This window comes from Grus americana, chromosome 2 (genome assembly GCF_028858705.1).
Source record: "Grus americana isolate bGruAme1 chromosome 2, bGruAme1.mat, whole genome shotgun sequence".
NCBI lineage: Eukaryota > Metazoa > Chordata > Aves > Gruiformes > Gruidae > Grus > Grus americana.
The window spans coordinates 19,701,014-19,728,617 of NC_072853.1; the positions used below are offsets into that span (position 1 = coordinate 19,701,014).

Below are 27,604 nucleotides of genomic sequence, written 5' to 3' on the forward strand. Positions count from 1 at the left end.
TCAGTGTTGCCAGTAAGCACAGGGAACAAGTCTCAGGCACAGAATTTTTTGCCCTCACTCCTCTGTGATAAGGTGCGAAATCCACAACCCATGAATTCAGGGGTAATAGCATCCACACAGCAGAAGATGGAAAAGGCATTCACTGAAGCTCTGAGCTGGACAGGAGGAGCACACAGACTCCCCTCCTCCCATACACCTTTCCTTCCAGCAGACTTTAAACTTTTCTTCTTCTTCAAAGCACTGTTGTCTTCTACTGCATATTGAGCATGCATGCTTCACCAGAGAAATTCCAGTGTAAAAATATACAATAAGTGTACGAAAAAATGGAATTTGAGAAGTGCTGGTAACTGAACTGAGAATTTTCACACTAGCTTTTATTAACAGAATACAATTTTTTTTTTCAATTACACTACCTATGCAACGAGTATAAGGTATGAGGATTTTTTTTTCCTAACTGTAGGAAGTAAAAGAATTTCTGCTAGAAATACAATTTTTCCAATACAAGTGATTAAATTGCTCCCCTACGTTCACAACATCAGCCTTCAGAAGAAATGAGCAGGGTGCACCACTGCTATGTGGCTATTGCAGTGTTGCATGTAAATGGGCACGGCAGCACAGGAAGCTGCAAGGGACAAAGTGACAAGAAATCCACTTTACTGTTCAGCTTGACTTGTGTTCTACCGTACGGTACTCTACCAGGAGTACATTTAGAGTTGCAGGTCATCCATAACAAGTCATTTTCTTCTGTACAGCTCAATATGATCTCCACTGGAAAACACTGAAGTACTTATAAATATTTTTATAAAAAGGCAAAAGTAGACATTCTTTATCAAGCAGGAAGCAAAGGGTTCTTTAAAACTGTTTAATTATATGATTCAGGTAAGCACAGACAATACAGTAGATTTCCCATCACTGAATATTTACATTCTTTTCTCTAGGTTTGAGCTGTTCATTAAGAGTGTCTTTCAATCAACATCCTTGTTCAATCGCTTTTGCTGCAAAGAAGGGTGCTGGAATAGAACTATTGCAGGAAACATCATTCCATCAAGGCATGATTTTCTGGTTTGTTTGTTTTTTTCTCCTTTAAGAACCACTTACTAGTAGTTCAAGATATTTGGGAGAATCCTGGCTTCCAAGATGACCTGAAGAATGCATTGAAACCAAGCAGTGTGTTGAAGTCCTAGAAATACTGAAATCGTTACCAATACGTATGTTGTAGAGCTGAAATTCTCTTTTTCACTGGCACTGCCACTGATGCCTGGTTTCTGTTAGGACAGTTTTACACCAATTTTGTTTTGTTCCTTTTTCATTAGCCTTTGGGCCTCTTTCTCCATTTTCTTTCGCTGTTGTTCTGCTGCTCTTTTTTCTCTTTCTGCTATCTTCTGTTGTCTGTAAGTAAAGAAAACAGGAATTACTAAACAACAGGAATCCAATTTTCAGCATGGTCATACCTTAAGTTCCTATCAATAAATAGGTTATTATAACTAACAAACACAGAGCTTCAGTCTACTGTAGTTAGGCTCAGAACAGTTATTCTTCTATTGTGCTAAACTTTTTTCCAGATTAATCTAGTCTTAGGCAGTAATATTTGTTCAATTATCTTACAATCTAAAAGCCACTCAATTTTCAAAGATTCAAAGTGAATCAGTGAAAGTGTACAAGTTATAAGGCCTAGAGCTATTTAGGAGGGAGAAAAAAAAAAAAAAATCTATCTAATGCTTTGAGCAGCAAGATTACCTGTCTTTTCAAATTTAGACCAAAACAGTTTGACTTGTCTAGAACACTGACTTGTGTCCCTCCTTTCCCTCAGTAGAGACATCAGTAGTTATCCTCTTTGTAATGCAAGCACTACAAACATTTTCCTCATGATCAGATGAGATGAGAACTTCTAATACTCCCTTTCACATATTCAGGATCTGTGTCGTACTCTATTATTCAGTACAACTATAAACAATAGCCTTTAAGGAAATAAAAAGCAGCCTTCAGTTGCGTGTCTTTTTAGCATTATTTCTTGCCATTGCTATAAAACCCCACACATCACTATCTGCTAACTCAAAGAATCTGTCTACAGAAACAGGTTTCCAATTTCAACAAATACATAGCTGAGTAGAGCAAAGGAAAAAAAAAAACAACAAAAATCCACTCATTTTATTCCCCTACTTCAGCTAGAACACATCACTGAGTGGTGCAAGGGCAGCAACTGGATCTATACTCCAAGTGGCACACTGCAGCTCTCTTGTACTGCATAAGTAGTAACAGAATGGCATAAGGAGGTCACTCCTGCTTTGGATTCAGTTTATTAGATATGAAAAATTTGCTAAGTTGTTTGCAAGAGGACTTTAAAAATAAAAATGAAGCTTCATCAACTTGAAAAGGTGAAATTGAACACAGATTCAGTAAGCATAACGGCTTATTAAAATAGAATAAAGAATTCTAACTGACAAGGCAGTAAGGAGTTAACTTTCGATGTATCTAAATTACTTGTGCATATCCACTTAAGTGTGTAAAACAGAATTAAAAACTATCATGACCTGAAGCAACCTTCTCTGGTAGATTCCAGCTGTGGACCAACTGGGCACACAAAACAGAAATATTTCAGGTACAAAGACTACATATTATCTTTGTATTGGACAGAAGAGGGACTGCACTTATTAAATACCTTCATGGTTTCCCTTGATTGATTATTAATGGCTAGAAGTTTTCCTCTAATCTATTAAGCTGCTCTGTTGTCTCTCATGGAAGAATGAAATGAGTGATTCATATCAGGATCTATCTCCCCAGTTAATGGAAGACCAAACTTTTTTTTGAGATCATGACCTGCTATTCTACATTCCACCAGAAAACTGGATAGTTAACAGTACTGTCAGTCTATCATACGCAGAATGACAACATTTGCCACTTTACAGCAGCAGATTTTTTCATATTCCCCACATCTCTGAACTGATGCAGAAGGGAAGAAGCTATACGTACACCAGCCAGTGTTTAAAGACAGTAAAGTTCCAAAAAGCCACATGAGGTGTTAAGCAATGCTGCTATTCATTTGCAATTCGGAAGTGAGGAAAGTCATAGCAGATCACATTTCCCTCCTATAAACTGCATGACACGAACTCCTCTGCACAGAGAAGTGGTTTCCATGCCCTCTGCTGGCTGAGTAATTTTATTGGACTTCAGTTACACCCAAATGAGAAGAGACCTTCACATCACTTCAGACAGAGGAACTGAAGTCACCAAAAAATATAAACAGGTAGCTCACCTTAAAGCAATTACCTTTCCACTGCTCTTTTACTTGCTCATTATTCCAAACATTGATCTCTATTCCAAACTTCCTGCATGTTTTCAACATAAAGTTACTACCTTTCGGGCTCAGAAAGGTTTCATTTCTCAATAAAGGAAGAGCCTATGATGAACTGCAGTCATATCTGACTCGCTTTTTCTGGGTTCCAAAGCAAGGAGTTCAGCAGAGTTTGGATGGAATGATACAAGTTGCTTAAACCAGGAAAGTATTCATTTCTGATGTCAACTTTGCTTTGCATTCCTAATGCAAGTTATATCCAAAAAAACCCTAAAATTCTCTCATTGGTCAGCAGAACACAAATTATAATCAGAACACTGTTAGCAGACATTTTTATTCCAGTATGGTTTTATTTACTGTATACCTTCTGAATAACTGTAATAAGAATGATTTCATATCATTCGGTCTTTTACTTCAACACAACGAAAAATGCATCAGCACTGTTCCCATGAGGGGAAAAAAAAAATAAATCATTGGTATTAGAAAGTCTAAACGTGCAGATAAATATCTACAATTTGCAGAAGAAACCAAGTTCCAGATAACGTCTATTAACTGAAAATCCAGTTTATCATCCACTACGCTGATTCATCACTGACTGGAAAATTTCAGTGCATCCCAGCCCAGAACCTGCTGGGGAGTGGGGAGAAAAAAAGAACAACCACCCACCAGACTTCAGGAACTTCTCAGGCTCTAGCAGCCTACTCCTCAGCACTTTCAGCATGCTTTGATTCCAGGAAGCATTTGGCTTACTATACATGCTTATTTCAACTGTTACATATATGTATTAAGTTACCAGAGAGGCTACAGGATAGATTTCTCTGCTATTTAGCAGGCCACAGCCTGTTTTTGCATGATTGATCAGCACTCCATTACTACACAAAAATTATTCCAGTCCAAGATACTTCTGAGTGCTAACTGAGCACCGACAGGTACCCAGACACAGCTTGCTAAGGGAGATGCTTACTTTTTCTGCACACTCATTTCATTCTCAGCAAGCACTGCTGGCATACAGTCAACATTAACACTCTGGAGGGTTAGGGGGACTTTGTCCCTCATTCAGCAGTCTGAAATCTTCAGGTCATTTTGTAGACCAAGATGCAGTCTTCTAGCATTGAGAAGAGACTCCAGATCACTTCCTCACTACAGTCTATTGAAAACAGAGCCAGGCCTGTGAAGTACTATACTTAAGGTCTATGTTAAATGTCAGATGTTAATTACACCACAGATGTCTACTGCAAGAGGAACTGTACAAGCAGAAGGTATTTCCTATCAATCTTGCTAAAAATCAGCCAGCACTTTCCTCAATTATAGAAAAACATCGTAATTTGATGTGTCATGAATAAAACAAAGATTTTGCTTCACACAACTGGGATACAGCTTACACAATGACCAGTTGTACCGAGGTGGTCATTCATAGCTGGCCAAGTGGTACGTAATACAGGCAGTTTCAGTTACAGTTCTGATCATGTTCTTTCTATTTACTTGAAATATTTGGTCACATACACATCCCTTCTGAAACAAGTTTGACACGTTTTAGTGGGGCCAGGGAGGAATTCTATGAAAATTAACCACTTGAGCTGAAGCATTTCAACAGTAAAGATGCCAGGCTGAAGTCTTTAGAACAGCTTCAACCAATTAAGATGACACTTTGAAAAACAGAGTTTGTGGGGAAACCCCACTGCTATCGCCACGTAAGAGATCCCTCTTACTAAGGATTCTAGAGCACAAGCCTGACAATTGGTAGACAATATACCTTTGACCATCCCAAAAATACCCACTACACAAATTTTACACTCCCGAAATAACCTGGCATATGCACACAGCAGATTATTTTTAGTAGCTAATCTGTATATGACAAGTTTCTGCTTCGGAGAGTTTGAGTACTTCTTTTCATAGTCCTAAAAACATCTGTAATGGAACGTGGCAAGGGTTAAGTAAAGTACAACGTGGCCTCTGCAGTTAGAAAAAGTAGTTGTTGCATTTCTCAGTTAAAAAAAACCCCAGTATTTTTCATTGTCTTTCATTTTCTTTGTCTGGTGAATCATAGATTAAGTCTCAGTAGACTGCACTTTAGAGATTAAAGATCTTACTGATCTATTAATTTTCTTTACAGGAAAAGGTACTATCCTTGGAACAAAAACAGCCCAAAGATACATCATTTGTATCACAAAACTTGTATTTCTGTGATACATTAGTGAAAGATAAGACCTGAAACAGGTTCAGTACTTCAGTTAAAAAACATGCAAAATATTAACCAGAATATACACAGAGGTATCTGATTAAGTTTACAAAAATATCTGCATTACAACCCTATTCTCACATGCTAAGCTGCTGCAGAGTGAGATTGAAAGAATTAGAATTGGCTGAATTTATTATCTGTCATTAATGTATCAGAAGTGTGCTGATGACTTCCATCTTGTCTTGTTCTACTGGTTGAAAAAAGTAAATTCTCCAAAAATATTACAATAAATACCTGACCAGAATCCTTTTTTTGCAAAAATACCTTTTTTCCTTTAAAGATTCACAGTTCTAGAATGATTTTTTTTAATATATCATGTCCTTATTTCATATTTCCTCCAAGCTCAGGAGTGATGCATCCCAACAAAGAAGTAGTCAAGCAAATCCACCAAGAGGCCCCTGTGGATGAACAAGGAGCTCCTGGGCAAAGTCAAACAAAAAAAGGAAGCCTACAGCAGGTGGCAGCAAGGGCAGGTAGCCTGGGAAGAATACAGAGAAACTGTCCGAGCAGCCAGGGAGCAGGTTACTAAAGCCAAAGCCCTGATAGAAGTAAGTCTGGCCAGGGATGTCCAGGACAACAAGAAAAGCTTCTATAGGTATGTTAGTGAGAAAAGGAGATGAGGGAAAATGTGGGTCCCCTCCGGAATGAAACGGGCAAGCTTGTTACCCAGGATATGGAGAAGGCTGAGGTACTCAATGACTTCTTTGCCTCAGCCTTCACTGGCAAATGTTTGAGCCACACTGCCCAGGTCACAGAAGGCAGGGACTCGGAGAATGCAGAACCACCCACTGTAGGAGAAGGTCAGGTTCGAGCATATCTAAGGAACCTGAAGGTGCACAAGTCCACGGGACCTGATGGGTTGCATCTGCAGGTCTTGAGGGAAGTGGTGGATGAAGTGGCCACTCGCCATCATATTTGAGAAGTCCTGGCAGTCTGGCAAAGTTCCCGCCGACTGGAAGAGGGGAAACATAACCCCCATTTTTAAGAAGGGCAAAAAGGAAGACCCAGGGAACTACAGGCCGGTCAGTCTCACCTCTGTGCCTGGCAAGATTATGGAGCAGACCCTCCTGGAAGCTATGCTCAGGCACATGGAAAGTAAGGAGGTGATTGGTGACAGCCAACACGGCTTCACTAGGGGCAAATCGTGCCTGACACACTTGGTGGCCTTCTATGATGGGGTTACAGCGTCGGTGGATAAGGGAAGGGCAGCTGGACTTGTGCAAGGTATTTGACACTGTCTCGCACGACATCCTTGTCTCTAAATTGGAGAGACATGGATTCGATGGATGGACCACTCGGTGGATAAGGAATTGGCTGGATGGTTGCACTCAAAGAGTTGTGGTCAACAGCTCTATGTCCAAGTGGAGAATGGTGACGAGCGGTGTTCCTCAGGGGTTGGTGCTGGGACCGGCACTGTTCAACATCTTTGTCGGCAACATGGACAGTGGGATCGAGTGCACCCTCAGCAAGTTTGCTGACGACACCAAGCTGTGCGGGGTGGTCAACACGCTGGAGGGAAGGGATGCCATCCAGATGGACCTTGACAGGCTGCAGAGGTGGGCCTGTGCGAACCGCATGAAGTTCAACAAGGCCAAGTGCAAGGTCCTGCACGTGGGTCGGCGCAATCCCAAGCACAGCTATAGGCTGCGTGAGGAATGGATTGAAAGCAGCCCTGAGGAGAAGGACTTGGGGGTATTGATTGATGAGAAGCTCAACATGAGCCGGCCGTGTGCACTTGCAGCCCAGAAAGCCAACCGTGTCCTGGGCTGCATCAAAAGAGGTGTGACCAGCAGGTTGAGGGAGGTGATTCTGCCCCTCTACTCCGCTCTGGTGAGACCCCACCTGGAGTACTGCGTCCAGCTCTGGGGGCCCCAGTACAGGAGAGACATGGAGCTGTTGGAGCAAGTCCAGAGGAGGGCCACGAAGCTGATCAGAGGGCTGGAGCACCTCTCCTATGAGGACAGGCTGAGAGAGTTGGGCTTGTTCAGCCTAAAGAAGAGAAGGCTCCGGGGAGATCTAATTGCAGTTTACCAGTACCTGAAGGGGGCCTACAGGAAAGCTGGTGAGGGACTGTTTATGAGGGAGTGTAGTGACAGGACAAGGGGTAATGGGTTTAAGCTGAAGGAGGGTCAATTTAGATTAGACCTTAGAAAGAAATTCTTTACTGTTAGAGTGGGGAGGCACTGGCACAGGTTGCCCAGAGAGGTTGTGGAGGCTCCATCCCTGGAAGTGTTTAAGACCAGGTTGGATGAGGCTTTGGGCAACGTGGTCTAGTGGAGGGTGTCCCTGCCCGCAGCAGGGGGGTTGGAACTAGATGATCTTTGAGGTCCCTTCCAACCCAAACCATTCTGTGATTCTATGATTATCGCTATTGTCCCTCTGAAACCATGTATTTGTGATTTCGAGAGCAGAACGAGAGCAGTTTAGAAAGCTAGAGCCATCTGAGGCAGGTTATCTGATCATGTAGCAAGCAATTAAGGTTTGATAAAACCTTGAAATGAAACAGGTTAACGCAAGTCACTGCCAATTCAATTCACTCCATGTGACTAACTTAAACTCAATCTACATTTCTTTAACCTTCATACTTCTTCCACATGTTCTTAAGAGAAAAAAAAAACACAAATGGAATGCTATTCTTTGTAGTATTCATGCTAACTTTGTGCAAGACACTGATTTTACATTCAAGCCTTATCAGCTAGTTTAGTTCAGTTAAGACAGCAAAACATAGCTCCTACAGGGATTCCAAGAACGTACCTATCACTTCACCTTCTATCCTGAACTATTTTTACTTGACAGCACATGGTTATGATCCTTTTTATAAGGACACCCAGTGGTATTTTACTTAAGTTGAAACATGTTATTTGTGCATAATAAATTGTTGGAGTTGGGGAAAGCGTTGTTGGTTTAGGATTTGAGGGTTTTTTTGGGGGGGGGAGGGTGTTAATGTGTTGTTCCAATGTTCTAGTGATTCTCAGATTTCCCCCATCTCATCTACTAAATTAACTAAATCCAAAATGTATTCTGCTAGTTATAAAGAGATTAGATGCACAAAAATAATTTGTCTTAAGAATTGTTTAACAATTCTTAGCACTTATCAGAAAGGTGTTACAACAAACAAACCTGTATTATATTCCTTTACATGTAAAAGGCTTACATGGTTTTACGCTATTTTCAGTTACCTAAGAACTTCTTCTGCCTGCCAGGCAGCATCTTCCTCTTCTTCCCAGGCATTAGTATTTTCTTGCCAAGTATCCAAGTCTCCCAGTTCAGGCTGAAACAAAAGAAGAGAAGCTCTAAGTACATGGAAAAATTAGATAAAACACTTATTTTTAACCTTGATGCTTCAGACTTCCAGAAATATTTGGGATATGACAGTACTTCTCAGCTTACTGTCTACATGTTTTCCTCTGCTCTAATACTGACTTTTTCCAGTTAATTGTTGGAGGTTTTTTTTGATTCTATTGGTAGGTTAACAAAGGAAGGAAGGAAGTAAGTACTGGACTGCATTTGTAGGAAGAAGGTAAGTTGAGCAGATGAAATGAGTAGATAGTGTAAAAGATTTCTGGAAGTTGCATGGACAAATGAACATGCACATCCACATGTTTGTGTCTCCAATATCACCTCAGTGCTGCTTTTACTGACTAGAAGTCCTTTCCTGAATTATTTTTATTATGGACAGCTAAGGAAGTGGTATGACCATTCTGTACTGCTTTCTGCCTAGACCCTTTTGTGGACTATGTTAATCAAAGCAGCAGCACTGTTAAAAAATGCAAAGGGGAAAGGAGGGAGAGCATCTCCCTCTGAACTGCCAGGCTGTTAGGTAACTACACTATTTTTTTTGAAGGCTAAAGAGCACAAGTTAGGAGACTGTTAGAATATCATCCCTACAGAAAGGAAACAAAGGTAACCCAGAGACTTCAAAAAAAATTCTACTCTTTTGTTAGGAACTTACTGTGTAGAATCCAAGAAAATGTATAGTTTGTTGCTTCAGAAGATTTGCAAGTATACAAGTGTTTGGAAGTTTCTTACCTTTTCGTCACTGATCTATTAAGTTTCTCAGTAGAATAAATCAGTTAAATTAACTACTTCATTGCTTTGAACCAAATACTCAATTTTAAAACAATTTACGTTATTCCACAACTATTCCTCTTGCTCCCCACAATGCAGACGTTAGGCAGACTACTCCTTCTCCTACAGAACAGTCATTTAACTGTCAAATACAAGATCAATATTTAGAGCATACTTACAGACTGGTGAATAAAAGGAATATCTTGTGTAGCTGCTAATCTGCTAGAGAATCCTGTGTTTCCCTCTGGAACCCCAAAATTCAAAGGCTCTCGTTTTTTAATAACTATCTGAAAATATTAAAAAAAGAAAAAAAAAAGGGGAACAAAAAGTGGTAAGTCAAAGCACTGCACAGATTTCTTAGTGATCATTTAACTCCGTGCCTGTGAAGGTACAGCTACAGAACACTGCACTGTCTCTCAAACCTGCTCAGGTTCTGGAAGCTGTACAGCCAAAAGAACTGTTAAGTGAGAGAAGCTAAATGCAAAAGGCATAAGAACTCCCTCCTCCCCCCACTAACTTTTGCTTAAGTCACACTGTATCAAGACAGAGAAAGGGCACAAAGAACTACAGATCAAATAACCACATCTCCCAGTACTGACATAAGCTACCAATTGCATGACATATTCCTTGGAGAAATCCTGCTTCCATGACAGGTCACTGTAAGATACTACTCTTCAGGATAGTGTTGTCTGCACAGCTATAGTGCTTTGGAACATGAGCTCCCTTAGCCACTTCAGTAGCATATCTGTGTAGACAATTTAAGTTTCAGTAGTTGCAATGTAATTCACCATTACATCAACTGTTAAAGCTCTGTACTGATTTGGCTTAAAAACATGGACTAACGCTTCTCCTAAAAGGCTTATTAGCAAATTTAACGTGGTTGCTCAGATCACATATCTCTTACTTGTCTTGACCTCAAGATATGAACTTACTTATTTCGTTTAGCCTACTCTAAGTCTCTGCTGCTTCCAAAAAGAGGTAGAATCACAGTTCCACTGACTGTACAAATGCTAGTACCAATGCAAGAAAGGAAACAGGACTAGACCATCTTATTTCACAACGACACTCTGTTCTTTGACTGAAGTTCCATTTACAGACATTGTAGATATTAGCGGTAACAGCAGCAGATTCTACCTTAGATCTTGGGGTTCATATTGAGACCAGATTTAGTGGAAACAGAAATGAAATTCATATTTAAGGGTGGCAAGAAGGCCAAGTTTACAGAAATGTTCTTTATGGTGCCTGCAGTCATCCCTAGAGATACATTTAAACTAAACCCAGTATACAGTATGCAAACAGCATGGACTCTGAGTTTTGTTCTGAAACTGAAGCTCATTCAATTAGGCAAAAAATATCATCAGATAGAAAGGAGAAATCTAACTCTCCCCAGTCCTCCTCTGCCCTCCAGATTTTGGGAGATCAAAATCCTCAGAAGAATTTAGTTCACAGAATACTGCAGATCCTGAATGTACAGAAAACTGACCCCAGTATTATCTCCAGTTCATAGGACCACAGGAAGCTGGAGGTTGGAAGGGGCCTCAGGAGGTCTGTAATCCAACCTCCTCCTCAAAGCATGGTGAGCTCTGAGGCTGATGAAGGTACTCAGGGCTTATCCACTTGGGTCTTGAAAACTTCCAGAGATGGAGCCTGCACAATCTCTCTGGTGACGTGCTCCAGTGCTTGACTGCCTTTGTTATGAAAAAGGCTAATTGACTCAAAGCTCTGTAAGTACCCAGCTGGAAGATTTCCACATAGAAACAAAACTTGCAATTACCAGAAGTTTAATCAGCATTTATTTACAGTGTTGATGCTCTTGTGGATATGCCCTTATGTCTTGTCTCCATAATAAAAAATGGGTATTTGAAGAGCAAGCTATTTTGAAATATCAGCTAATTCCAGCCTTCCCAATATTACTTGGCAAAACAAGTAACCATTGTTTTCTGAAACCTCAGCACTGCTACCTCAAACTTCAGTAGAGGACGTGGAATGTCCCTGTTCAAATAATGGAAGAGTATGAGCACAATTATCTTAGTGTAGTGGTTCCATTTTGAGAATTAAAGTGTCTTGAGGGTTCTCACATTATACCTCCCAGAGTCTTCAGACTACGAAACCTTTCATAAGTTTCCAATAACACTAAGACTAAAAGATGTAAACATGAATTAGCATCAGACTTGTTAAGATCTTAAAGATTCAGTATTATTAATCGGATATAGAATAGAATCATACAATTGTTTAGGTTGGAAAAGACCTTTAAGATCATCAAGCCCAACTGTTAACCTAACACTGCCAAGTCCGCCACTAAACCATGTCCCCAAGTACTACATCTATGTGTCTTTTAAATACCTCCAGGGATGGTGACTCAACCACTTCTCTGAGCAGCCTCTTCCAGTGCTTGACAAACCTTTTGGTGAAGAATTTTTCCTAATACCCAATCTAAACCTCCCCAGCACAACTTGAGGCCGTTTCCTCTCATCCTATCACTTGTTACTTGGAACCAACACCCACCACACTACAACCTCCTTTCAGGCAGTTGCAGGGAGCGATAAAGGTCTCCCCTCAGCCTCCTTTTCTCCAGGCTAAACAATCCCCATTCCCTCACCCACTCCTCTTAAGACTTGTGTTCTAGACCCTTCACCAGCTTCATTGCCCTTCTCTGGACACGCTCCAGCACCTCAATGTCTTTCTTGTAGCAAGGGGCCCAAAAGTGAACACAGTACTTGAGGTGCGGCCTAACCAGTGCCGAGTACAGGGAGACGATCACTTCCCTAGTCCTGCTGGCCACACGATATCTGATACAAGCCAGGATGCTGTTGGCCTTCTTGGTCACCTGGGCACACTGCTGGCTCATATTCAGCTGGCTGTTGACCAACACCCCCAGGTACTTTTCTGCCGGGCAGCTTTCCAGCCACTCTTCCCCAAGCCTGTAGCATTGCATGGGGTTGTTGTGACCCAAGTGCAGGACCCAGCACTAAGTCTTGTTGAACCTCATACAGTTGGCCTCGGCCCATCGATCCAGCCTGTCCAGATCCCTCTGTAGAGCCTTCCTACCCTCAAGCAGATCAACACTCCCAGACAACTTGGTGTAGTCTGCAAACTTACTGAAGGTGCACTCAATCCCCTCGCTCAGATAATTGATAAAGATATTAAAGAGAACTGGCCCCAACACTAAGCCCTGGGGAACACCACTGGATTTAACTCAATTCACCACAACTCTCTGGGCCCGGCCATGCAGCCAGTTTTTTCTTATCCAGTGAAGAGTTAGACATATTAGACTACACATCAGCACCTATTCTCATTTCCATAGGACAGCTTAATTTTACCAGCAGCACCTTCTGTAAGTTGCCAATTTACTTTTAGCCTATGTTAAAGCACGGAAAACATAAGTACAGTTTAAAGTGCAATACTTACTTTTTGAGTTTTTCTTATAGTTGGTGTCATATCTTTGAAATAATCAGGTTCCATTTGTTCCAAAGGATTTTGCTGAGCAGCCACATTACCATTGCCACCTTCAATCTTTACACTGGTAGGTGCATCTTCATCCCACGAAGACCAGTCTTCTACTTCAGGCTGAATAGAAGTATATGGCACAAGTTAATATTGTCTGCAAGTAAAAACTTGTCTTTTTATATCTTGCTAAGATATATACTTAATATTATATAGCATATATAATAGTATTATATTTTTCTAAGATATATACCAATCCTGTTGCAGGACTGGTATAATCACTCTTAAGTGATTATCTATTAAGTCATCTACTACTTAAGCAATTACCTGTTTAGGAACAGATGAATAATCCACTGTGGTTGGCAAAGTTATTTGGTCTCCACTTAACTTTCGCCCTCTTCCAGACCTGAAAGAAAAACGTAGGATTCCTCCAAGCTCTGAAAACATGAGCACTAAGTTTAAAAAAAACAAAAAGGAAGTCTGAGAACAGCACTACTGAAAATAGTCATGGCTAAAACATTAAGTGCTTAAACTACCTTAGTATTAACTACTGCCAGTAAGTGTCTGCTAACAAAGGAATTTCATCATGAATTTAAAGCAGTGTTCGCAAGAATTTAAAAGTGCAATTTACTTTTCAAACTGCAGTGCAAATAGAAGAGAAGCAACTCTAAGAAATATGAAAACGGGCAAATTAACTGAGTTATTTGAATACAGTTAGTCACAATTTTTAGACCCAGTGCTTCTGAGGCAAACACTATCAATCTACACTTGTTCAAAGATAACCGTTTCTATTGTAAGCCGAGAAATCTTTCCACTTGTCTTAGCTGTTAAACTGTCTAACAAATCACTTTGAGCTGCTTGATTTGAAAGCCCCTCTAATGCACCTTTTTCTTCAAAGTCTAAAGAGAGGTAGCGCAAGATTATGGAAGTCAACAGCTTCTGTTCAATACATGCTTCTACTTACTTAAAGAATACTGTTTCAATAAAAGCATTTCAGCAACTATATCAAATAATTTTAACTGAAGACAAACACTAATGCATTGCAAATAAACCACCTAGATATTTATTTAATGACAGCGTTCAAAGATCACAATAATTAAGATTCTTAGCCGACATTCACTACATTTTAAAACCTCACAACACAAGAGAATGAAATTCAGGCTCGCACACGTTTTCCCCAAGGAGCACAAGCTCCTATAGCAAGACAGACATGCAATTGACCTTATGAAGCTTGGAAAAGTTAAGTTTCTTTTATTACTACTGATGAGAACAAAACTGGGAAACTACAATCTGGAGTTCATATCCATTAGTTTTACTATTACAGAACATTCTACCATCAACTCAGAATATCTGAATTGCTTATAATACCACCTCTGCTGCATGCTGGTGAGCAATTAAATATATTTTTCTTATTTTACACCCAACAGATTCTTCCTTAGAAAAGATCAGGTGCTATCATCAAATTTTCAAGCTTTATATAAAGGAACAGTTTTTAAAGAAAATTTAAGCTGAAAAGCAACAGTTAAGGGGTAACGGTAGGTGAAAACACTGTTCCCTCAAACACATTACAGACTTCTGGTTCTGGCTACCTAGATTTAGTTGATGTCTCTAAAGGAAACCCAACCTTGGAAACATCCTCCTTCAGACCTGTACATATCTTTAATACTACTCTAAGCCATCACTTCTGCAGTTATATATATTTCCCTATTTATATGATCTAGAAGATTCCAGCAAGCGGCTTATAACAAATATTCATCTAGCCAAAATGATTACACTGACAAGGGTGAAGGTGGGAGGAAACAGCTCCTGTCATACAACATGGGAAAGAATATGCTACACAGGGCAGCAGTGAGGAAAGCTACATATTTCCACTTCCTCTTCTACAAAGGGAACAAGATGCTTATAGGAACAGTTGCTTCAAAACCATCATTAGACAGATATTAATCACTGCTCTGAATGCCAAATGCCTCAAGAATTCTTGGGTTTGTTTCTCCTTACTAATTAGCAACATTCAGATTTTTCAGCTGGAAAAGATACCTAGAGATTTTAAACAGAATGAAGTTTCATCTCTTTTTATATTTATATCTTTTATTCCCAGGAAACAGTGGATTCAGGGAGATTGTGGTTTATCAAAAAAGTTTTAACTAAAGAGATGACTTGTACTATATGTAGGCTTTATGCTGACTAGAAAGATGAACGATCTCTACAGGCACTTGTTTAAATGAAAAAATAACGTACACTATATAATCTAAATAAGTACTAGCTCATATCCACTGAATTAAAATGCACATTTAATTAAACCACATTTGCTGGTTATCAGGCATCCTCATATGCAAGGGTGCATTACAGGAAAACAAAATTTATCAAGCTATGCTTTGTGCTTTGCAGCTGACTTAAAACAAGAAAAACATCTGTAGTTAATGGACTGAACTAATTTGATCCACTGACTTGCTTATGTGAAAGATTTTAAATTTTCATTCTTTCATTGTTATTCACAGATGAAAAGTACTCCTACTTTTTATTCCCAAGCAGTTCCTCAGTTGTTCAAGGATTTAGTTCATTCAAAAGTTGAAAAATGGAGGAAAATACTGCCATTACACATACTAAACAATTATCTGCTTATAAAAGCCATCTTAACACTTACAGAGATGAAGTGTCCACGTAATATAGAAGCTATCATCAACTCACTGTTTTGACTTCTTTTAGAACTTGAACAGTAAGTATTCTTAATTTAATTTTGAATTCAAATCACAAAACTAAGGTTGACATCTATATAGTTGTATGCAGCTGTGTTGGGTTTGCGTGGCAAGGTTTTGGTAGCGGGGGGGCTACAGGGGTGGCTTCTGTGAGAAGCTGCTAGAAGCTTCCCCTGTGTCTGATAGAGCCAATGCCAGCCGGCTCCAAGGCGGACCCGCTGCTGGCCAAGGCCAAGCCAATCAGAGCCTCTGTGATAACATATTTAAGAAGAAGAAAAACAGAGAGAGAGAGCTTTTGCAGCCGGAGAGAGGAGTGAGAAGATGTAAGAAACTCTGCAGACACCAAGGTCAGTGCAGGAGGGGGAGGAGGAGCTCCAGGCACTGGAGCAGAGATCCCCCTGCAGCCCGTGGTGAAGACCATGGTGAGGCAGGCTGTCCCCCTGCAGCCCATGGAGGAAGGATGAGGGGGTGTAGAGATTCCACCTGCAGCCCGTGGAGGACCCCACGCCGGAGCAGGTGGAGGCACCTGAAGGAGGCTGTGACCCCGTGGGAAGCCCACGTTGGAGCAAGTTCCTGGCCGGACTGGTGGACCCGTGCAGAGGGGAACCCACGCCAGGGCAGGTTTGCTGGCAGGACTTGTGACCTCGTGGGGGATCCCACGCTGGAGCAGTTTGCTCCTGAAGGTCTGCACCCCGTGGGAGAGGGACTCCATGCTGGAGCAGGGGAACAATGAGAGGAGTCCTCCCCCTGAGGATGAAGAGGCGGCAGAAACACTGTGAGATGAACTGACCGCAACCCCCATTCCCCATCCCCCTGTGTCGCTGAGGGGGGGAAGGTTGAAGCCGGGAGTGAAGTTGAGCCCGGGGAAGATGGGAGGGGTGGGGGGAGGTGTTTTAAGAGTTGATTTTATTTTCTCATTCCTCTACTCTGTTTTGCCTAGTAATAAATTAGATGAATTCCCTCTCTAAGTTTGGTCTGTTTTGCTCGTGACGATAATTAGCGAGTGATCTCTCCCTGTCCTTATCTCAACCTAAAAGCATTTCGTTATGCCTTTTCTCCCCTGTTTAGTGAATGAGGGGAGTGAGAGAGTGGCTCTGGTGGGCACCTGGCCTCCAGCCAGGGTCAACCCACCACAGCAGTATTAAAATGTATCTTTTTAATGCCTCACCCAGATCTGTAGTGAATTTACCAAACAGTTGAGAGCTTCCTTTTATTCTTGGAATAAATAAAGAACAGGAAACAAACAGTTATTTTCTGTCTACCACATATTCTGCATATGTTTTAACCTCACTGGCAAAGTAGTAGTCATCATACACAAAAGGAGAATACATTTCTCTAGATTGCTATTTTTTATGTAAAACAACATTCTGCAAGAGTGGCAAGAAGCAACAGTAGTTCACATGACAGCACAGTGCCAAGATCTACCTCTGGTACTCCGCTACTGTACTACTGAACTGTACTATTATACAACCATAACTTCTGAGGGGTTTTTGAACATTTCTAGGTACTGCACTACACTGCAGTGTTCATGGTCTGCAACTCAAAAGAACTCTAAGTATGAATTACAAGAGTAAGCAAAAAACAAGTCATTGTTGTGATTTATCCCCAGCTGGCAACTAAGCACCACACAGCTGCTCGCTCACTCACTCCCAGTGGGATGGGGGAAGAGAATCAGAAGAATCAAAGTGAGAAACCTCATGGGTTGAGATAAGAACAGTTTAATAATTGAAATGAAATATTAACTGTAATGAAAATGAAAATAACAAAAAGAGAGTGAAATAAAATCCAAAAAAAGCAAGTGATGCAAATGAAAAACAATTGCTCACCACCCGCTGCCCAGCCAGTCCCCAAGCAGTGATAACCGCCTCCCAGTCAACTCCCACCAGCTTTATATGTCGAGCGTGATGTCGTATGGTATGGAATATTCCTTTGGCCAGTTTGGGTCAGCTGTCCTGGCTGTGCCCCTTTCAGCTTCTTGTGCACCCCTGCTTACTTGCTGGCAGGGCATGAGAAGCTGAAAAGTCCTTGACTTAGTGTAAGCATTGCTTAGCAACAACTAGAACATCAGTATGTTATCAACATTATTTTCATCCCAAATCTAAAACACAGCACTATACCAGCTACTAAGAAGAAAATTAACTCTATCCCAGCCAAAACCAGGACTGCCATGTTCATTTAAAACAAACAAAAAATATCAGTTCCTGCAGTTCCCTTGAACTTTAATCACTGTCCTTCAAAATTTTTAAAGAATCTTCAATAGGCAGAAGAATCTGAAGCCTCGGACAACTGTTTCTTGACAAAGCAGGATGAGAATCAGATTTATAATGAAAGCCTACTGAATGACTGGGTGGATGCTGCCATTAACTGCATTTCTTCAAAAACAATATATCGCTTGCCAAGTACTTCTAGAAAATGTGAAGAACAGTTTTCCTTAAAGTTTGACACAGGATTGTTATAAAAGGAAATTTTGAAACCCTATCATAGCTGTTTAGAAAACATTCCTCATTACAGCTATCATACCACAACTGCACTACACAGACTTTTGAACTCTGAAGGAATACGCAGATTAAAGAATGAATCAGACCTAGTTTTTATCTGTCTTGATTGTTTTGCAATTAGTAAAATTAGAACTGGGAAAAGCAGCGTATGGGTGTTTGGAGAAGGAAAGAACCTGTAATTAAAAAAGAAAAGGTAACCAAATAAGACATGTTTACCTGCATATTAACTTTTTAATGAAAGAAAGCACTGCTGCCAGGCAAGTACAGATTTTAAAGAGTCGAAACTGCGTTATGGCCATGGTGAGAAACCCTTCCTGCAAAAGAAAAAAAGTTAGATGTAGAGGATTATACAACTTTACATAGTTTTAAAGTCAATTTCCTTAGTTGCTGATAAGCAAGGAGCATTCTGTGAAACTATATTAATGCAAGAAAAGAGAGGAGGTACCTGAAGCAAAGACACTACCTGTCTACTATCAGGATATTTCACTGATGTAAATAATACAAGTACCTAATGTATAAGGCCTTTAAAGAAACAGCACATAATCATAAAGTCACAGTTAAAGACACTTTTAAAGGGGAAGTGTGGGCAATCAGTTGCAGTGATTATACAGCTGATCTGTTTTAGATACTAACAATGGCACTGAACACTAGCAATGCAAGGAAAACAGAATAATCGTCAGGAAGAAGCTCACACTTGCTTGAGCGAGTCTTGCATATACAAATTATAAATTTAGTCATGAAGTCAAAACTCAAAATTAGCCATTTAAATTTAGCTGCCAGTTTGATGGAAATGTATGACAAGCACAAACATCCTCTATTTTAAAACCAGTGTCACTGAAAAATTATCAGCAAAGAAGGACTCTGTCCATCCTCTGTGCACTATAGCACCAGTTAACCCCTAGATCTGTCAATATTCCTATGCCAGACTGGATCAAGCTAGCAAACCCAGCCAATAAAAAAACCCTCATCTTTGGCTGTAGCAACTTACGTTGGTAGCAATTTTTCAGTGTCAATTTGATAATCTAGAAAATTTATACTCAGTATATCACATTATTCCAAGAGATCCTCTCAAACAGGTATAGACTGAATCAGAATAATCTGCTGTAATTCAAGGATCCCTTTTCTCTCCTACAGGTGAACATTTCAGAGTAAAGAATAAGAGGTTAGGCTTCACAAATAGCTTTTCATTATACACATCTACACTTTTAACAACATTTTCTGTGGCAAGTTTAACATACCTCCTGGTGAGAAGAGAAGGCAGCCCTGTGACATTTTCCTCAGGCCATGAGTATTCCATGGAAGGACAGCTTGATTTCAAATATGCTATGGCATTTAAATCACTTTTTATATTCCAGGCTTTAAGTTAGGAAGAGTCAGGAAGGTGGATCATTAGGTAGGCTGCTCCAATATTGCCCTGAGGATTTTATTAAAAAGTACATAATGGGATTTGTGAGCTTCATGGAGCTTAGATTTATTTTTTATTGGTGCTCATTTGCTAGATAATGCAACTAGTATTAAACACTGTAGTAACATAGTACTGGAAATATTGCTTCACACACAGTCCAGATCAGGAATTTCTGCTACTGAAAAATTATACCAGGTGGCTATTAAACAAATAGGCCCTTTTACTGTAAAATGGAAGGCTTAAGTCAGTAAGTAACCACCAAATTACAGACCGCACTACCAAGCTGTAGCTCAGGAGAAAGGCCTCACAGGACCCATTTCACCTCTACATCAACACTAGCATTGTCTTAGTCTCATTTCATGGGGGACAATGTAGAGAACCTTATACAAGAGTGGGTATTAAATGGGCTTTTCATCTACCAGGAATAGGAAACAGTCAAATTTCCCACAGAGAAGCAAGAACAGCAGACACTGTCCAACACATTTAGCTTTTCGTTTTAAAGACAGGACTATCATTTCATATTGTGCTCAAGGACTTCCTTATCTGCTGGAATAAGCAATTTTGACAATATCTAGGTGACAGATGAATGCATCAGTCAAAAATTTGGATTCCAAAATAATGGAAGTTAGTGAAAAAAACAGTGGATAATAATTAGATGGAAAGTTCTCTATTCTAAAGGTAGAAATTATTGCAAACTAACACTGAATTGGTGAAAGAAATTGTTATTTTTAAAAGAGGCAACTAGAAGTCATCTACCTGGGATTTGAGGTATGAAAAGCAGGTGACCTGCTGAAATGAAAATAAAGGTACGTCTTTTCTGAAGTGAAGTTTGTTTAGAACCTCACTCCACTCCTCTCTATCAGAATTCACTCTTCTATCAGCTTGGGGGACAGGAAGGGAAGGACTAGAAAAGTACTCAATGTTAGAAAGAGTAAAGCTGTTTTCCCCACCATTTAGCCTACCTAACTGCCACACTGGACCGTCCAGACGGATCCTAAATTAAAAACCAACTATTCCTCAAAAATCTCAGCGGACTCAATATTATTTGTACCTGGGTTCAAAGGACTGGAAGTTTACTACCCAAGCATAAAACTGAAACCAAAACAATGTTCAAGTATGTCAGTTACATACATATATATGTGTATATATGCATATATATTTATATATAATACCCCAGTTTTTCAACTCATCTCATTTTTTTATATATATCTAATTGTATACTATATTGACTTCTCAATATAAAGTTAAATAACTAAAAAAGCAAAATCCACAATAAGTCTGGCTTGCAAGCTTGCTAAGTCCACTGCTGACAAGAGTTAGCCACCAGAAGTTAATCCATTTTTCCCAGGTCATTCCTATACATGAGTGACTACATTTCCAATATCACCAGTGTGCCTGTTTGGCAGGGTTCAATAGCTATTGTCATTCCCCATAACAATCAGACAACTTGTCTGTCTCCACTTCCTATGTGTCATACAAAAATTTCAGAGTTATGATGACACACACACAATCGTGTAACGTAGTTGTGTTAGAGCTGCATTTCACTTCAACTGTGGAAGCGCTAGGCCCTTCAAGACAGTAAGTATTGTTTTGCCTGTCTCTTCTCTGAGCTTTGACTGTAGTTTTCCCAATTAAGTTAAGCTCTGTACACTACACATTGTCAGATGTACCACCATCTTTGGCAACAATATGCTGGTAGCTAGCCATAGTAATATTAGCAATCATCCACCCTTAAAAAGTACTCTCATCAGTGTATCTAGTTTTTATACTGCTAATTAAGATATGAAGCAGTATATATGCATTAATTTTAGCAACATGCTAAAAGCTGTTTAAAATAGAATCTTGAACCAATTATTGGCTCAAGAGTAGGACAAGTTAAGCATTCTCCCCACTGTCTGAAACAGAACTTAAAGCATTTGCATTACTGCTCTAAAGGCAGCACTACACAAAAAGAAAAGTTAAAAGTAAGGTAAAGGTTTTGAGTTTTGTTTGGTGCCTTTTGGTGGGATTATTTTTGTGTTTGTTTGGGGTTTTTTTAAGTTAGTTAATTAGTTTTCTTAAAGGTAAATAATTTTATATTCTGAAGCACTTGTATGAATACAAATGTATGTGGAACCTTTCCCAAGTTCACTGCAAACTTAATTCACCTCATACCATTACACTAAACTTGTTAAAGTGAAACAAAGTGTTCATTCTTTTCTTGTCCATCTTTCTCAAACACTGGAAAGAAGCACAGCCAAGAAGCATTATCTCATGAATGGGAACAAACACTGAACTGCTACATGGCACAGCCACAACCTTCTTTCTTCCTTTTCTTCTCTTAAGCCTTTCCTTGATAATCAATCACAAAAGGAACTACAATTATATCAGCAGGTGACTACAATACAGGACAGTACAGAGACATAATACAAAGTGGCAGTGCTCCAGCAAGAATCCTAGACCATTTCCTAACAGGTGGAGGCAAAGGTGAAACACTGGACTAGAATTCAGAAATGTGATAGAGTTGTCTGTCAGCCAGATACACCCTGGTGCATATCACGCCTCATGCCTCAGCTTCCCACTTGTAAACTGGGACAGAGCTTTCCTTTTCCCATTATTGGGATTGTTTCTAATGTATTACATTTATCAAACTTACTGTCAACTAAACTTTTAAGTTCCATTACAACAATTATAAATAAGCAAATAAATCAGGACATGAATCCTAATTAATTTAATTCTAGAGTCAACGCAACAATTTTGTAACAGACACCAAATTTAGCTGGAGTTTGACTTGTTGTGGCTCATACTGCCTTCTATTGGTAAAAAGTCACAGCAGTTGCTCACATCAAAGATGAGCACAGAAAAGATTAAAGCATAGCAGCAGCAAGATGTTAAATGCATAAGAGCCAAGTCAGAAGAATGAGCCAGCTTATCGCCAAAAACATTTTATGGATCCTTAAAGGAAATATAGTGAAGGGAGGGAAAGTTCAGAAGTTTATTGAACTGAAACATTTTCACATTGCTTTCAGCTTGTGGCAGTGCCCACGTTAGAACTCCTGGCACCTCTGATTTCACTGACACTAGTCAGCAAATCGTTCACAGCACACATAGCCTGAGTTAGTCAACTATGGTGCAATAAGCAAGACTCTCACTGGCCATCACTGTACAATGAGCATGTCACCTGGAGAAGCACTTCCTCTTTCATACCTAACTGCACATACAAACACCACTTAAACAGTATTTCAAGAGACAGAGCCAATTCTAAAATGAGGTCATTTTGTGGCACTAAGTTTGCTTTCGTGACTTGTTTTATCCTAGTGAACTCATCTCCTACTGCCAGTGGAAAAAAGATGTCGAAAATTCATATTATAGAGCACCTATCCTGTTCTCTGTTCCTCTACAATGCTGACTGATTTGTACTGTGTAGTTTCCTTTAGATATCACCATCTTCGAAATGGAATTTCTGCCTTGAATTACCAATGCTTTGTGAATTGATTACATTTTCTTTCACATCAGCTCATCTGTGATTCTGGAATGAATACATGAAGACATCTTAGAAACAATGACTTTAACTTATATTAAACACAGCTAGCTAAATAGCCAAAGGATGGCATTTAAATTAAACTTGTCTGAAACTGAAAGGTTGCCTGCCAACCACATATTTACATGAGTAGCCACAAAAATAGCCTCACTCTCCTAAAGCAAAATGAGATGTCCGTTTCCTAGTATAAAAGACTAACATGGCCTTGAGTGCTTACATGTGTCAGCACCAAAACTCCACAAAAGCACCACTGAACCAGTATGTTTTCACTGAAACAGTTGATAAAAATCTAGCAAGTACCATATAATTAGTCCAAAGTTTCAGTGGCAAGGATAGAATTTCTTAAAAGTTCATTTTGTATGAAATTTTACAAAAGTAGAGTGGTCACATCAATCTGAAGATGCCCAATTAGGTTTAGAGGAAGATAGAATATTATGAACATCAGTAGATAGAGCTGAAAAACCTGTTTATTTTCAAGCACGCAAACCCTCCTCCAAATTGTGTACAAGATGTACAAAGACATTACGTTTCCTTTGTTAAAATAAAAATGATTTAGGAACAGCATTCAGTCAGGTACTGAAAGACACAACCAGCATCTCCTGCATTTCAAAGAGAGCAACAGGGATTCCGTAGACTAATGAGGACGTTCCACTCCCCTCTTCCTGGTTGACTTCTGTGTTTGTTTTTTGTTTGGTGGTTGTTTTTTTTAATCACTTTCTATATAAACATAATATAGGGAACACAGAGGGAGGAGGAAAAAGCTTACCAGGTCAATGTCTTTACCACCAAGTTTGATAATTGGATAGATTAAATGGCAGCATGACCGAACCTCAAAACCGTGCTACTATGCCACTAGAGAGAGAAGCAGAATCCAAAGGGATGATGTGCAAAATAAGCACTGTAGTTTCAATATTAATGTTTCAACTTCCAGTGCAAGCACTGTAACTACACAGTTGTGAGGCATCTGGGAGAGAAGACTACTCCGCTTGTGATTTATGGGAGTGAGCTAAATCATCCAAGGTGCTCAAATACAGGAAGAGATTTCAAGACTATCAGAAGCTGCAGAAGACATCAGAATTCAAGGAGTGCTTGTCTCTCTGACTAAAGACAGTAAAAATTGGTGCATGATGGCGATTCCTAAGTTATTCTTAGACACCTAACACTGTTATATGACACATCGAATTGCAACTTTTTTTAAAACATGCTACTTCTAGAGCCATAAAACTTCTATAGTAATACTACCTCATCTCATTCCTTCCTTCCTAAGAAACTGAATATAGTTCCAATCTTGACAATTCCTTATCTATACATGCTACTGCCTTCTGAAAACCAGCATACAGAACATAAAGATTGAAGTCATGCAATCCCATGATACTACACTACAACTTTGTTCACATTTGCAAGAAGTCTTTGACATGATGCACTAATTCACGTAACTCACTTCGCAACACTGGAGAAGTTCTCAGACACAGAACCAGAATTCAAGAGAGCCCAGTCCTGTTCCAGTCCTTATTAGCCATCCTGGACTTAAGTTATCTGTATTGACACGGAAAGCCAGAGATGACAAATTAACACACCCTCATTGTTACTACCACAAAATCATCTTACAACATCTGCTTTCTCAACAAGCACCAGCTATTTACAATCAAGACACACTAAATGACATGCTGTGCAAGATGGCTTAAAGAAATCTCTACACAGCACACCTGTATTTCCAGAGTATTCAGGAGAACTATAAAGCAGCAAGCTATACTATTTTTCATTAGATGCGCAACCAAAGCACTTACATTGTGAATTCACGACCATGAAACACTGCCCCACCGTTCTACAGAACGGTCCAGGCTCGAGTGTTATTAGAGACAGCACCAAAGCCAGATGGTAGCATTTAAGAATCTCTAACAGGTCACAGAAAATTTAAGTCTTTAAAAGTGTACTAAGCAACTTTCACGTTAACTTTTATGCAATTTGTCAGTCAGCATGAACAAAGAAAAAATTCAGACTAGGTAACCCCACACAGTGTAGTTGTACAGAGACCCAAGGAACACCAAAGAAAGCTTAAACCCCGCCAGCTCTCACAGGACGTGCCCTCCCCAATGCTTTTCCCCAGGGTGCCAATCCTCCCAGTCAGTCATTTCATGTTTTTCCCAGCCCGTGGGACTTCCACCCCTCCCCCTCCCTCCGCCCCAGATGGGGTCGGGCCGGGCCACGATACGGGGCGGTCGCGGGCCTCCAGCTCCCTGGGGACGGCCGGGCAGGCCTGCCGCTGGGCGAGGGCCGGCGGGGCACAGGTGCGGCGGCGGCCACACCGCCGCGGGGCCGGGACGTCCCGAGGACGGAGGGGAACGGGGCGGGGGTGTTCCTGAGGGAAAACCGCGAGGGCCGGCCCCGCGGCGGGAAGGCGCCGAGGCCGGGCCCCCTGCCCAGCCACGCCGAGGCGAGGCGAGGCGAGGCGGAAGCGGACACCCGGCCGCGAAGGAGGCGCCCCCCCCCGCTCACCTGCCCCAGGGAGGAGGACCGAGGAGGAGGAGAAGGGCTCTCCGGGGGGCGCGGGGCGCCAGGGGCCGAGGCGGCCGCTCCCGCAGCCTCCGCCCTGGCCAACCGCCCCTCATTCAAAGCCAGGCGCGCGCCGCTGCGCCGCCGCCTCTCGCGCCGCCATCTCGGCCTCCTGTCACCCGGGAGACCGGGCCCGCCCCTTCCGGCCGCGCCTCTTCCCCTCGCGCCACCAACCGACGCTCGCGCCTGTGCCCGCGGTTCCTGCCCTGGGCCGTTGGGCCAACGGCTGCTGAGGCAGCGGCTGCCGAGGCGGCGGGCCGGGCCAGACGACGTGGCCTCTCTGCGGGCACAGCGCTCGGCACGCAGTACAGGCGCGCCGGGCTGCCCCGCGGCCCGCCCCCGCCAGCAACCTTTACTGTCTTCACAGCCCTCCTTCCCTCCCGCCCCCCCTACCGCGCCTGGCGAAGGCTGCCGTGCGGCCCGGGCTGCTCCCCGCTCGCTGTGGCCGCCCCCTGCGCCTCCCCTCAGCGACCGCCTAGCCCCAGGGGACTCTGAGCTGGGCCTTTGTCACTTCGGGGAACTGTGATAAAAACGCGTTGGTCTTTAATGTTATCAGGGTGCTGAATATGTGGCCGGAAAGGAATTCCTATGTGGTTGGCTAGATGCTGAGCTGTAAATTTGCAAGCTACTAAAAAAATTTGCTGAAGTCGCTTCTGACAGTGTAGCCTCAGCTGACAGTGGGTCTTGCCAGTGTCTCAGCTTGTTCACCCAGATGCTTTAAAAAGTGCTTGTGCACATTAACTGCCTGGCATTTCTGTGCAGTGTATTAATTCACTGCTGATGTGCAGAAAAGGGAAGGAGGAAGATGTTAAGTAATCTAATGTAAGATTTTTCCAAAGCTCTGTGTGTGCCTCCAGTTGCATTACATTCGACAGACTCAGTAGATGAGGTAAAGGGAGGCTTTGTCCCCTTCTCACTGGGATGCCTAGTCAGCTTCTGTCCTGGTTCTGGCAAGGACAGAGTTAATTTCACAAAGAGCCAGGACAGGTGAGCCAAGCTGGCCGGGGGCTATTCCATACCATGTGACGTCATGCTCACCATAAAAGGGGGCCAGTCGGGCAGGGGCGGGTGCGGTGGCTCTGGGACAGGCTGAGCGTCCGGTCGGTCGGTCGGTCGTCGGATCGGTAAATTGTTCTTTGTTATCACCCATTGTGAATATCTGTTATCAGTACTGTTGTTGATTGTTTCCCTCTCCCTTGCTGTCCCAGTAAACTGCCCTTATCCCAACCCTCGAGGCTTTGCCGTTGTTTTTCCGTTCTCTTCCCCAGCCCGCCGGGGGAGGGGTGAGTGAGTGGTGCGTGGCACCCAGCTGCCGGCTGGGGCTAAACCACGTCAGCTTCTAAGGCAGCACTGATAGAAACTCCCTTCAACTCCAAACTACCACCCAGTTCTTTGTGCTTTCTTTCAATACCTTCCCTTAAAGACTTCCTGTTCTGCCAGTAGAGCTAACCTGCTAGCTGCTGTTTCCTGTGCCATTGCTTGAAGGCAGTGAGGACATGGATGCCAGGAGGGTGGCTCTTGGCAGGGGGGCATGGGTATCACACAGTGTCCGTTTCCCTGTTCCCATGTCCTGACAGACACTGCAACTGCATTTCATTTTCACTGTAACTTCATCAGGAAGCTAGCCCCAAAGGGACAAGGAGCCAAGTGTGATGTAGCTGGCAGCAGGGCAGAGGCCTCGCCAGCCAGGCCCAGAGCTGGGCAGGCTGGGGGCAGCTCGGAGTCCAGGCTGTCAGGCAGGTTTCTGACGATGAGGCAGATCCGAGGACAAGCCAGGGAGTCAGGTCCAGGATCAATGGAGTCCATAGGGAGTCAGGGCACAGCTGTGGCCAAGATGAAAGGCCACTCTCCTATGGTGGTGTTGAGGTGGGGACTGACACCCTTATGCC

General features: G+C 41.7%; 1 protein-coding gene across 6 annotated transcripts; it reads right to left on the bottom strand.

Annotated features, from left to right (window-relative positions):
• Positions 1–370: 370 nt before the first annotated feature.
• On the bottom strand, positions 371–25,866 carry EBAG9 (estrogen receptor binding site associated antigen 9). Of its 6 annotated transcripts, XM_054815811.1 has the most exons (9): positions 25,659–25,809; positions 24,604–24,698; positions 19,476–19,651; positions 18,454–18,551; positions 13,371–13,449; positions 13,008–13,166; positions 9,779–9,886; positions 8,711–8,802; positions 371–1,389 (listed from the first exon to the last, which is right to left on the bottom strand). In XM_054815811.1, exons 4-9 carry the CDS (start codon positions 18,534–18,536, stop codon positions 1,269–1,271), a joined length of 642 nt encoding a protein of 213 aa, XP_054671786.1. In that variant the 5' UTR covers positions 18,537–18,551; positions 19,476–19,651; positions 24,604–24,698; positions 25,659–25,809; the 3' UTR covers positions 371–1,268. The 6 variants fall into 6 exon arrangements, with proteins under 6 accessions (XP_054671786.1, XP_054671785.1, XP_054671787.1 ...); XM_054815810.1 differs by lacking the exon at positions 24,604–24,698 and having other exon boundaries at positions 25,659–25,814; XM_054815812.1 differs by lacking the exon at positions 19,476–19,651.
• Positions 25,867–27,604: the final 1,738 nt, after the last annotated feature.

Coding starts and splice junctions, on each gene's coding strand:
- EBAG9 (XM_054815808.1), bottom strand. CDS start 25,771: ATGAGGGGCGGTTGGCCAGGGCGGAGGCTGCGGGAGCGGCCGCCTCGG. Junction 8,803..9,778: donor TTCCTTTTATTCACCAGTCT/GTAAGTATGCTC, acceptor CTTTTGTTTCAG/CCTGAACTGGGAGACTTGGA. Junction 1,390..8,710: donor CAGGCAGAAGAAGTTCTTAG/GTAACTGAAAAT, acceptor CTTTACTTACAG/ACAACAGAAGATAGCAGAAA.